The following is a 13,128-nucleotide window of genomic DNA, read 5'->3' as shown; positions in this document are numbered from 1 at the left end:
GAGTGGGGTGAAATGGGATGGAGTGGGGTGAATTAAATTGGGGTAAAGTGGATTGAATTGGAGTGAGCTGTATTGTTTTGGATTGAAGCCGGCCAGATTGGAGTGGGACAGATTATTTTGGATTGGAGTGGGGCAGACTGGCATGGGGCGGATTGGAGTGGGCAGGCTGTTTTGGATTGGAGTGGAGCAGATTGTAGTGGGGCGGATTTGAGTGTGACGGATTGTTTTGGATTGGAGTGGGGTGGATTGGAGTGAGGTGGATTAGAATGGGGCAGATTGTTTTGGATTAAAGTGGACAGATTAGAGTAAAGTGGATTGGAGTGGGGCGGATTATTTTGAATCGGAGAGGGACAGATTATTTTGGATTGCAGTGAGGCAGATTGGAGTGGGGCAGATTGTTTTGAATTGGAGTGCAGCAAATTGCAATGGGGCAGATGTTTATGGATTGGGCAGATTGGAGTGGGGCAGACTGGAGTGGTGTAGAAGGGAATGTGCCATCTTTTTGGGATTGGAGTGGGGTATTATTTTGGATTGGAGTCGGCAGACTGGAGTGGTGTAGATTGTTTTGGATTGGAGTGGGGTGAATTGAAGTGGAACAGATTAGATTAGGATATGTTGGGTTGGAAGGACTGGAGTTGGGTGGGATAGGTTGGAGTGGATTGGATTGGGGTGGGGTGAATTGGTGTGTTGTGAGGTGGGTTGAATTGTAGTGGGGTGGATTGCAGTGGGGTGGATTGGGGTGTACTGCACAATTATGTGTTAAAGCATAATTTCAGAAATACACATAATAAAGAAACAATATCGCTTTGCAATATTTAGAACAAGACAATCCCCATCTTTTGAGAACAGCGCCCACAAGCAAACAAGAAAACACAAGTGCAAAGTGAGAAAAGACAACTTGGCAAAATAAAAGAAAGCTAGCTATAAAAAATAAAACTTTGCAGTTTTGTTTGTCCTGCTGGGCATGTTTTTGCCAGTCACAAGCCTTTTGTTTTCAGGGCACTAGAAGTTTAAAAGAACAATATAGTACCTCAAGCAGGCCAGGAGCTGCAGACGGGCACAGATTAAGTTGAATCAATCACTGCTTGGTCCCTGCTCAAAATAGAGGAATGGAAATGATGCCAGGTCTGCAGTGACGAATCACTAGGCTTTGAAGAAGAGATTGGTTTTGATCATTTCCCTAGCCTTTGCGGGCATCACGACTTACTGCACATTTTGGCAGTAATACTCTTTTTGTGCAGGCGGGGTACTTCTTCCTGCTAACTTCAGGGACCAGCAGTGAGAAGCATCTTTTGTTCGTGCATGCATGAACTTTTAATTTTGGAGCATGAGGAACACTCATTTTTCCGGCAGTATTCAAGCATCCTGGAAGGATGCGTGGGTATTACTCTTAGTGGGATGTTGCTCTTTGGGCCTATATTTCAATTGGATTAGCTGTCCTGACTGGCTTGCTGCTGCCTTGATTTTATTGAGAATGGGGATGGGCAGCCGTTCTTAAAACAGGAAGCATGTTTCTCCCTTCCGACAACCATCTTTACACTGTTCTCACTCTTAATGATTGTCTTCTACTCTTAAGAGACAAAGAGGAAGCTGAGGATGAGGAGAGAATAGGCACAATTGTGTAGAGACTTTAGCATTCTTTAAAAAAGAAAATCCAAAAGCTGATATGGGCAAGAAATTAATTGGAGAGTATGTTTCTGCTTCTGGGTATTCTGAAGACTCGATGCCTGTCATAGGACAAAAATTGAATTGAATTTCTGAAGCTATATTGCATGATGTATTATTTCATGTCAGAGATAACATGGGATTTCATCTAATAGAAAAGCTTTGTACTTGCCAGTGCTCTATTTTGTGACAGTTTTGGGGGGGTTTGCCCATTCATCAGTTCATATTGAAAGTGATCAAATAAGAATGGAAAGATTCTGATAATATTTATTTACCCAGATTTACGTTAAAGTTATTTTCTTTGAAAGATATAGACAATGTGTTACCTGGCGATATGCATGCTGACTCTGTGGTTGCTAGTTAGGTGGGTAGATTTTCCAAGGCAGAAGAAAATATATTGAATGACCTGGAAGTTTTTTTTTGATCACATATTGCAATGTGAGCTAGAGTGTATTGGAATTGCACAGCCCAAACATTGATTTTAGACTTCAAATTCCATCTCAAGTCATCTAAGAAAGATTGGATTGTTCGATCTATTGAAAAACTTGGAGCGCCACATTGAACTATTGTTGGATGCTTCTTTTGATATTGTCAGATCAGCAGCTTGGGCTTTTGGAGCCATCTTTATTTAAAGGATTAGAACATTGATTTAGCTCAAAGAACTACAACATTGAGAATGATTTTTCAAGGTTGATGGTGTTGGGGCTGGAATTAGAGGATAAACTACATTACATTTTAAAGAAAGAAAGCATTATTTCCCTTTCAGGTGGGACTCATCCAACCATTAAAATCCTCAAAATTGACATTTTCCTTGAGACAGCCTTGAAGCAGACACCAATTCTCATGATCATTTCTTCAAGAACCTGAGAAAATCTTCAATCCTTTAAGAAACAAAAACATTATGTGACCAATAGGAATCAGGGCTTCTGAATATGTCAGAGGACAAACACACTGATTCCTCTCAGAATGGTAAATGATAACCATAGAGAAGTAGGTTCTTCAGGTAGTCAAGAAAGGCTATATGATACAGTTTAAGACCTTACGGGCATCTTCAGGGATCATTTCTACACCCATTCCCAGGCATTCCTGCACAAAGAGAGCACATCTGGATGGGACCTCAGCCTTGGTGGAGCTAGCAGTCATTTCTCCCGTTATTAGGAGAAACAATAGGACTAGGAGTACACTCCCTTGGTTGTTGATTAAGAAAGTGAAAAGAATGGTTTCACCTTGTGACATACTTCAAGAAAATTAATGTGTATGTCCAGGATAAACAATTAAAAATGGAGACACTTCTGATGATCATTCCTTTGATTCCTTTAATTTATTTCTTGACTGCACTCGACCAGATGGAGTCCTGCTTACGGGTTCATATGGTGAAGACCATTCGAAATCTCTGAGGTTTTGTGTGGGGAAACATCACTGGCAATTCATGGTTCTTTCTTTAGGTCTAAAGTCTGCAGCAAGCGTCTTTGCAAAAGTGATAGACCTAGTGACTGCCTACCTCATTCTACAGGGGATTCCAATCCTTCCCTACATTGGCTGCTAAAAGCTTCCAACAAAGAGACCCTTTGCATCTTGCATCTTGGATCAGACAATGATAACAATCATTTGATTAGGATTTCTTCTGCATATTCCCATATATCAACTCCAACCCTTGAGGGATCTAAAATTCATTGGGGGAAGACTCCAAACTGAAATATATATTTTTTCGTCTAGAAGGTCGAATTAGTTGTCTTCAGGCCTTGATGCGGAATTTGATAAGCAAGCAGGAAGCTCCGGATAGGCTGCAGATGGAGATTCAAGGATAAAATTGTGTTTTGTGTGTTTACAGTACAGTGGGCCAGAATATACCTCTGCCCACTGTTGTTGAACCTTCACAATTTCTGGCCCTCAGAATTACAGCCTTTATAGGATCTAGTTCCTCTGTCATTGAAGAGTTGAAATGGTGGTTGGCTGTGGAGAATCTCTCCCAAAAAGTAATCCTGCATCGCTAATTCTCCCTATAAATGCCAGGCATCTAGGTTGGAGAGCTAATCTGAACCAGAGATCATGTCAATTTATGTGGTTGACAGTGGACATAGAGAAGGAAATCACCAAACTGGAGGAAGCTGATAGCTGTAAGAATATGGATTTTTATTTGGTATGTGTGATTGTGCACCTCAAGAAATAATAACAGTAACTTGTCAGGGTGAACCTTAAACTCACTAAATTTACCTCAGCTCAACCCCTTGCACCTATGGCACAGAGCAGAGAGGCTTAACTGAAAGAAATATGTGAAGTATTTATACGTACCAAACAGTAATAAAGTCAAAATACCAAACAAAAAACAAATTATTAAAATAGAGTAAACTTCAATGTACAAAATGAAAACAAAACAACAGAAATCCAATAAGGGGAACTGGAGATATGATTTTACATTTCTTTAAGTTAAAATAGCACCAAAACGTTCTAAGTGGCAATAATAATCTATGAAAGAGGTAGACCAGGACCTAGATGCGATTTCTGGTTGACCCTGATAGAGCAGGGTACCATACACAAAGCGGGTTCACCCCAGTCAAAGATTTTACCTTCTGGCGTAAGGGCTGATTTAGAGTTTTGGGAAGCGGGTACTCCATAGCAACAGCAATGGAGTGCTCTCCTTGTCAAACCATTGCTCTGTCTGCCTGATTTCTAGTGAGTTGGACCTTAAGTATGTCAGCGACAGAGCCTCTGCCATTTCCATCACTAACATACTTCTCCGACAGCCTAGTGGAGGGCAGGCCATTGGAGTTTTGGCAGTTTGACTGCCTTCCTAATTTAGAGTGGGAGCAGTTGAATGGCCAGTTTCCGCTCTCTCTTACCGCTGTGAAAAACTGAGATATATTTTTTTTCGTCTAGAAGGTCGAATTAGTTGTCTTCAGGCCTTGATGCGGAATTTGATAAGCAAGCAGGAAGCTCCGGATAGGCTGCAGATGGAGATTCAAGGATAAAATTGTGTTTTGTGTGTTTACAGTACAGTGGGCCAGAATATACCTCTGCCCACTGTTGTTGAACCTTCACAATTTCTGGCCCTCAGAATTACAGCCTTTATAGGATCTAGTTCCTCTGTCATTGAAGAGTTGAAATGGTGGTTGGCTGTGGAGAATCTCTCCCAAAAAGTAATCCTGCATCGCTAATTCTCCCTATAAATGCCAGGCATCTAGGTTGGAGAGCTAATCTGAACCAGAGATCATGTCAATTTATGTGGTTGACAGTGGACATAGAGAAGGAAATCACCAAACTGGAGGAAGCTGATAGCTGTAAGAATATGGATTTTTATTTGGTATGTGTGATTGTGCACCTCAAGAAATAATAACAGTAACTTGTCAGGGTGAACCTTAAACTCACTAAATTTACCTCAGCTCAACCCCTTGCACCTATGGCACAGAGCAGAGAGGCTTAACTGAAAGAAATATGTGAAGTATTTATACGTACCAAACAGTAATAAAGTCAAAATACCAAACAAAAAACAAATTATTAAAATAGAGTAAACTTCAATGTACAAAATGAAAACAAAACAACAGAAATCCAATAAGGGGAACTGGAGATATGATTTTACATTTCTTTAAATTAAAATAGCACCAAAACGTTCTAAGTGGCAATAATAATCTATGAAAGAGGTAGACCAGGACCTAGATGCGATTTCTGGTTGACCGTGATAGAGCAGGGTACCATACACAAAGCGGGTTCACCCCAGTCAAAGATTTTACCTTCTGGCGTAAGGGCTGATTTAGAGTTTTGGGAAGCGGGTACTCCATAGCAACAGCAATGGAGTGCTCTCCTTGTCAAACCATTGCTCTGTCTGCCTGATTTCTAGTGAGTTGGACCTTAAGTATGTCAGCGACAGAGCCTCTGCCATTTCCATCACTAACATACTTCTCCGACAGCCTAGTGGAGGGCAGGCCATTGGAGTTTTGGCAGTTTGACTGCCTTCCTAATTTAGAGTGGGAGCAGTTGAATGGCCAGTTTCCGCTCTCTCTTACCGCTGTGAAAAACTGAGATATATTTTTTTTCGTCTAGAAGGTCGAATTAGTTGTCTTCAGGCCTTGATGCGGAATTTGATAAGCAAGCAGGAAGCTCCGGATAGGCTGCAGATGGAGATTCAAGGATAAAATTGTGTTTTGTGTGTTTACAGTACAGTGGGCCAGAATATACCTCTGCCCACTGTTGTTGAACCTTCACAATTTCTGGCCCTCAGAATTACAGCCTTTATAGGATCTAGTTCCTCTGTCATTGAAGAGTTGAAATGGTGGTTGGCTGTGGAGAATCTCTCCCAAAAAGTAATCCTGCATCGCTAATTCTCCCTATAAATGCCAGGCATCTAGGTTGGGGAGCTAATCTGAACCAGAGATCATGTCAATTTATGTGGTTGACAGTGGACATAGAGAAGGAAATCACCAAACTGGAGGAAGCTGATAGCTGTAAGAATATGGATTTTTATTTGGTATGTGTGATTGTGCACCTCAAGAAATAATAACAGTAACTTGTCAGGGTGAACCTTAAACTCACTAAATTTACCTCAGCTCAACCCCTTGCACCTATGGCACAGAGCAGAGAGGCTTAACTGAAAGAAATATGTGAAGTATTTATACGTACCAAACAGTAATAAAGTCAAAATACCAAACAAAAAACAAATTATTAAAATAGAGTAAACTTCAATGTACAAAATGAAAACAAAACAACAGAAATCCAATAAGGGGAACTGGAGATATGATTTTACATTTCTTTAAGTTAAAATAGCACCAAAACGTTCTAAGTGGCAATAATAATCTATGAAAGAGGTAGACCAGGACCTAGATGCGATTTCTGGTTGACCGTGATAGAGCAGGGTACCATACACAAAGTGGGTTCACCCCAGTCAAAGATTTTACCTTCTGGCGTAAGGGCTGATTTAGAGTTTTGGGAAGCGGGTACTCCATAGCAACAGCAATGGAGTGCTCTCCTTGTCAAACCATTGCTCTGTCTGCCTGATTTCTAGTGAGGTGGACCTTAAGTATGTCAGCGACAGAGCCTCTGCCATTTCCATCACTAACATACTTCTCCGACAGCCTAGTGGAGGGCAGGCCTTTGGAGTTTTGGCAGTTTGACTGCCTTCCTAATTTAGAGTGGGAGCAGTTGAATGGCCAGTTTCCGCTCTCTCTTACCGCTGTGAAAAACCTGGCAGTAAGGGACAGTAAAAGCGTTTAAATGGCCTCCCACATTATAGGAAAGTACTCCCATGGTGTGAGGTGGGGGATGCGTAGGGGTGTCATTCGTTTTTTTTTTCAAAACCAAAACCCGCTTTTGATTTTGGTTTTGAAAAAAAAAAAAAAAAAAAAAATAGTTTGATGGGCGGCCATCATGTTTGACAGAGCTGTCTGTCAAACTTTGAATACATTGACAGGAAAGGTTCTGACTGTGGTCGCTGCCAATGTTAAGTGATATCCTCAGGTCAGCGGACATCTCTAAATGTGGAAGACGAAGACTCCGTCAGCGCGATGGAATATTTTACTCCATCACCTTGATGGAGTAAACCCGGTCCTCTGCGATCCAACTAAGGCGCATAGTCTTTTATATGGAGCGCAAAATCCTCCAGCAAGGCAATCCTGAACCTCTAGTAAATGAACTACGTCCAAAATGGAGACTTATATCTACTTATCACAGTCATTACACCTCACTAACCCTTCTCATTTAAGCCTTTGACAGAGATGAGAAATTACAAGAGGATTTTGGGAATGCCAGTCCCTTTATGGCATCTAGTAGTGGAATGTATGGCCACAGCAGAGTAGGTGGTACGTTCATTTTCACAAGTTGTTCCTGTCTAGAAGGTGGAAACCACTTCAAAAGTAATAATTGTAACGAGGAGGAGTCCTAAGAATAATTAAAATTACAGGTAAATAATTGGGGAATTGGTGAAGGTTGAAATATAAATCATCTAATGAGGCGTAATTTACAAACAAGTGGATATAAAATGTACAGTTATCTTTTTTAAAATATTTCTGTCCGTTTCAGTTGGAGAACATGCGCCGTTTAGGAATGAAACGCACAGTGACGTTTCCTCTTCGCGGGCCCTTTGTTTGAAAGCGCAGGGTTCCCTCTGTAAGATGGCATCCATGGCGACGGCTTCCGTTGACAGTCAGCTGACCGCCGCCTGTCCTCTTTCCCTTTCCATGAGGGGGCCGTTCTGCCGGCAGCCTGCAGCGTGCTAGTGTTTGTTGGTGTGAGGGGCCGGCTTTCCCGTCTGCGAGCGAAGAGCGCAGTGCAGAGGCTGCAGCCAGAACGCACGCATCGCCCCCGGATCCGCACGCCGACAGCCTTCACCGCTGGAGCCCACCGCCGATCTCCCACCCGCCGCAGCCATGTCTGTGCAGGTAGCAGCCCCCGGCGCCCCGCTGCCCCCGGAGCCAGTGTCCGGAGCCTCTCCCGCTGCCGAGCCACCGCTCAAGCCCATCCTGGCAGTGACCCCCGCGCTGTCCGAGCCGCCCCCGCGGACCAGCCCCGCACCCCCGGTCTCCCCCGCCGAGCCATCGCCCGCGATGTTACTGCTGCCCCCGGGGAGCAAAGGCTGCCAGCCCCCGGCCTCTGCCATGAAGCGGAGCGAGCACCCGCACCGGCACCACCGGCAGCCCGACGATGCGAGGGTCAGCGCCGACGGGGGCATCTCCGAGGCCCCGCGCACCGTCAAGAAGGTGAGAGGCCTGGGGATCCTCGAGGAAGCGGGGTGTACTGGAGAGCGAGAGCGCAAAGGGGGGCATAGGAGGGATGACGAGGGGTCGCATCGTGGAAGGAAACTTAATCTGCTGGTGGAAGGGAATGTGACTGCGAAAGGAGAAGGGGTGAAGGGGGATATTGCGAGTGATAGGGAATCGAAGAGTGAAAGGTGAGGGGATTAGGGGTGGCAGAGAGTAGAAGAGGCTGGTGGCGGTGAGAGAAACTGCGGCAGAGGGGAAGGAGCAGCGAGCTTAAGTGGATGTGGCACTGGTGAATATAGAGGGGTGCGAGGTTGATGTATAGAGCAGAAGGGGATGTTGGAAAGGACAGAGGAATAAGGTGATGTTTGTGGCTAGTGCGGTAGGGTGTGAAGGCAGTAGGGTAAGTGGGGTTTTGGAGAAGATGGGTTTAACCAGATTGCATTGATATTTATGGATGAATGGATAATAGCCAGTATGTAAGGGTTAAAGTGACTCTGGAGCGGGCAATCCGGTAACCCACACCGCTTCCAGAACCCCCAGACAAGGCACAGAGGCGTACACAGTCGCAGTTGTCAGGGGTGAACAGAATCTGAGAATGAGGCACCGGGCAGAGACTTTGGGTGCAATGGCGTCACTGAAAACCCTTGGTCATTCATGGAGAGCCCTATATATATTGCGAGGCATGCGCTCGCCACCGGCCTCCGGTGATGTTTCACCACTGGAGAGAGATGGCTGCTTTCAGGGCACATGCAGTGCCATTGGCATTCTAGTGAGCCATGAGCATTGCACCTTTTCTCCACCAGCTCCGCTACAGCGTTTTGAAGGGCACACACAGCCTGAGAGCTTTAGGTGCACTTAAAACTCGGTTGTTTCACTTTGCTACCTGGAAGCACCTTTATGCGATAGACATTTCGGAAGCAGCTAGAGGTGCATAGGGGACCAGGGAACGGAGTTGAGGTGGGGGACGGGCACTGGTTGTTTCAAGTTGGAACAGTCTGTGTGTAGATGGGGACAGCAGCGGCAGTGGTATGTGATGGATACAATGATGGACACGGGGGGGGGGGGGGGTCCTGTATGCATCAGATATTGAGTCGGATTTGGGCCGGTCGAGTGAGATTTGCAACCTTTATCCCATGCCAACACCTGGACAAGTTTGGCAATGCCAACACTTTCTGTGCTTTGTATTTCGTACATCAACCTGCAAGGGGTGAGGCGGGCTTTTTTTTTTATTTCAGTTCATCTGGCCCCGATACTTAAAGTGGCACCAGAAAACTTTATATTCTTGTTTGCTTTTTTTATTAGTAGGTAGCTGGAGCCCACCATCTTCATGCTAGGGCACATACAAATAGGTTGTCGGATCACAAGTACTCGAGCGAAGCTATATTTAGGGTGGATTGAGGGTTCCAAGCTTCATATGTAGGCGATGTTCATGCACTGCAAACATGTCTGCTGCATCTGCTTATTTGAACAGTTACACTTGCTATTCATATAGCACTTACCAATATGTCTTAATTAGTAAGCAAAGGAGGAACCTTCTTCAACAACCTTATAATGAAAGATTAAAAAGGTAAGGCTCTAAACCTTTGTTGTGCATGTGACATGCAGCTCTTTGGCTTGCTCATAGCTCACCAAGCTATACCTAAAGGGTTGTAACTCGTGACCTACAGGTCACACCAGGATGCTTGCACCAGAAGCAATAACCGACTGAGCTGTCTACATAAAATGTGAATCACTGACCTGCATGTTTCATGTGCTGTGCTTTGCAGCAGGCACATTAACCCTCATGCTATTTTATGAGGAGTCAATACTGTGTAGAGGCTTCATTTCAGATATCTCCAGCAGGTGCCTTAGACACGCATTTATAATGCAGCATGTTTGCCTCAGTTTAGTGAGTAAAGCTGTACTACCAATTCCTTTGCAGCAGAGTTTATTAATTAAAGAATAAATGTATACTTTGACTGCCAGGTTCCACTCCTCATGACTGTGCCCTTCGTTACTGTTGCTCCACTCTGAAGAAATACCTTCAATTGTGTGATGCCAAAGTAAACGTTCCCGTTTCCAGCACTGGGTGAAGATTCAGTATTGCGTGCGGTGTAGGCAAGGACCATTGTGATAAAGAATGGGGCCAAAGGCAAAAAGGGCGCAGATTCATGGTGCTATCAGACGTCCACAATAAGAGTACGCCTCGGAGGCAAGCGCGATTGTTGTACAAGGTGGGAGTTGGGTCAGGGCACTGGTGTAGCCAGTGTTTAAAATTGTATGAGACAGAACTGTAACAAAAAACCTTCTGTGCGTATCAGTGGTAGTCCCAGGTGGGGACAATAAGAGTACCATTGACACTGGAGTGAAAGTGCTGCTGGGATGGAAGCAAAGTGTGAGAGAGGCCAATGAAGGCATCCTGTAGGAGCATAGCGATGGTGGTATGTTGTGGGGCAGGTACAATTGTGGTGTGAGGTGGGGACAGAGTATTCTGCGGTGCAGAACCAATAGTGGAATGAAGTGGTAGGGGCATAAGTAATGAAATTTGTCTGCAGGGCACTGCATGGGGTAGAGCAGTGAGTATGACGTAAGTTATAGCTTGCTTAAGTGACGGAATTTAAAAAAAAAAAAACACTAACAATAGTGATGGGACATGGTTTGGGTTGGGATGATAGAACACGCTGTTGGAACACAAATTATTATGGATCCTGTTATCCTCTGCCCATCCCTTATGATTAAGATGAGAACAATCACGATCTTCAGCAAATAAGCCTGACTAGAAAAATAATAAAGCTCGAGTCATTTAAAAACTCAGACTTTGAAAAGTAATCTATTAACAAATGAGGCACTGGTGAGAAATCTAACTAGTAATCAGTAGCATTTATGAAGGCTCGGTTTCCTTGCATGCACAGAGGAGGAAATGTTAATTGGCCTTACTTGTTAATATATGTTTTGGACAATAGCACTGGTGCTGGAAACTATAGTCCTGCTCCCTTGTCTATAGAAAATAGATGTACATTTTCTTTTAAATATGCATTTATCCAGGCTTTCCAACAAAATATCCTATAAAACTGGTGTTAATTTAGATCCACCAATAAGTGCATATTTTTGTGAAGTAGGATATTGTTAATATTTTTTAATTGTTCCTCTTTATAGGTCTAATCGTAAGTAATTCCGACTTAGTCCAGAAACCACTTTGACCCTCTCTTCATAAAGTATCCAGACATATGCGCCCCTAATAAAATTGCGAACAAATGCTAATCCGTGGCATTTCCTGTTTTTGTAAACTAGCTTTCAAAAGTAGCCCCCACTCGTAAAATCGGGAGACAGTTGTGTGGGATTTTTTGCCACCATTAAGCTACCTTAAAGTGCTTATGCGGGCAGAAGAGAATGAAAAGAGGACTCGAGAGAGGAAAGACACGTTGAGATCAATTGGAAGGGGTGGGGAAGAAAGGTGCCGTTTGAATGTCGCGGGTTTATACCAAAATGCTAATTTCTCAGCAGACATGGCGACAGTGCATTGTGGGAAGTGCCTTTAGGATTCAGGTCGGTGGGTAGAGAGGGAAAGTGGTATTTGTGACTAGATATGACCTTGAGAGGAATCGAAGGCTGGCAATCAAACGGTGCACTGTTCGTGGGAAGCGAGCTCAGGCTAACACCTGGCTCAAGGGTCTCTTAAACAATCTGGGGTAAAGTAGTGCATGGACTGCTGTTCCGTCAAAAACACTTATGTATTTCAATAAAAGGAGCAATTATATAGGTTGCTGCACAGTAATGCTTTGCGAGTCGAGTGTGCTAATTTGTTGATCTACATGTGGCAAATTTCGGTACCTAACATCATGAACGTCAATTCACCAAAATGCTAGGGATAGCGGAAGTGCCAACACGCGCCATTTGACGTTTTACATGCACTCGCACACCCGCTTACATATTGATACACATTCACATATTCGGAAACTGTGGCTCGCATAAACACACTCATCCTCATGCACGCACACAACATATATTTAAAAGCATGTTTTATTCCTCTCAGCTGACAGGGACGGGCACATTCCAGCGAACTATACTCGATTCTTTATTACAATAATGGTGCTAATCGTGTATAATGTAGCATTATTTACTATTAGTGTAATATAATTACAAAATGACAACAAAAAAAAGGAAAGTTGAGCTCCAATGGAAGTCCATAAACACGATCCGCCCCCGCGTTCCTGGCACTGATTTTGCACATCTGAGGTCAAGGGTCGTAAAGGCAAAGACAGTGGTCGCAAGGATGACGTCCATGCTTTACATGTTCAACTTTTGTATTCTGATTTCGGCGAATGGCTGCTGCGTAGTTTGAAACCGCAGTACACATTTTAAGAGCACATTCTTCAGAGTTCAGGTACTGAATGGGATGTTGTGTGGCGCATACTAACGAGATATGAGATGTCGCACCTTTCCATTGTCGCTTTTCGTACCCTGGGGTGTTTGCTTATCTCAGTCTAATGTGCTGATTACCCAGATAAGCGGCGAGGAAGATTGTATTCATGCAGACTCGGTCTCTCGCCCCTTGAGGTTGCTTTGAGGTGTTTTAGGGTGCATTGTGGTGAAAGTTCAACGTGCGTTTGCAGAACAGTCGACACCTCGTAGATGCATGTTCGCACCGCCCCCAGTTGACGGTGGCTTTTGGGCCATTGTGCATTGTTAAAGGGCTTACTATGTTTGTGGAGAGGTAGATAGGAGGTCGGGCTCCTGTTGTAGTTCTGGGAGTATTAGTCTTGGCCTCCTTGGATTTTGTTGTTCGCCGCTACCC

General features: G+C 44.0%; 1 protein-coding gene across 1 annotated transcript in view; it reads left to right on the top strand.

Annotated features, from left to right (window-relative positions):
- The first annotated feature begins 7,890 nt into the window (after positions 1-7,890).
- Positions 7,891-13,128, top strand: part of AHCYL2 (adenosylhomocysteinase like 2) — a 407,107-nt gene continuing 401,869 nt past the window's right edge. Inside the window, exon 1 of the mRNA XM_069229350.1 lies at positions 7,891-8,351. Within this exon, the coding sequence (XP_069085451.1) occupies positions 8,022-8,351 (330 nt within the window). The 5' untranslated portion in view covers positions 7,891-8,021. The remainder of the gene's footprint in view (positions 8,352-13,128) is intronic.

The sequence above is a fragment of the Pleurodeles waltl genome, chromosome 4_1 (assembly GCF_031143425.1).
Source record: "Pleurodeles waltl isolate 20211129_DDA chromosome 4_1, aPleWal1.hap1.20221129, whole genome shotgun sequence".
Lineage (NCBI taxonomy): Eukaryota > Metazoa > Chordata > Amphibia > Caudata > Salamandridae > Pleurodeles > Pleurodeles waltl.
The sequence above is the reverse complement of the archived record's forward strand: the minus strand, read 5'-3'. Positions and strand labels throughout refer to the sequence as shown.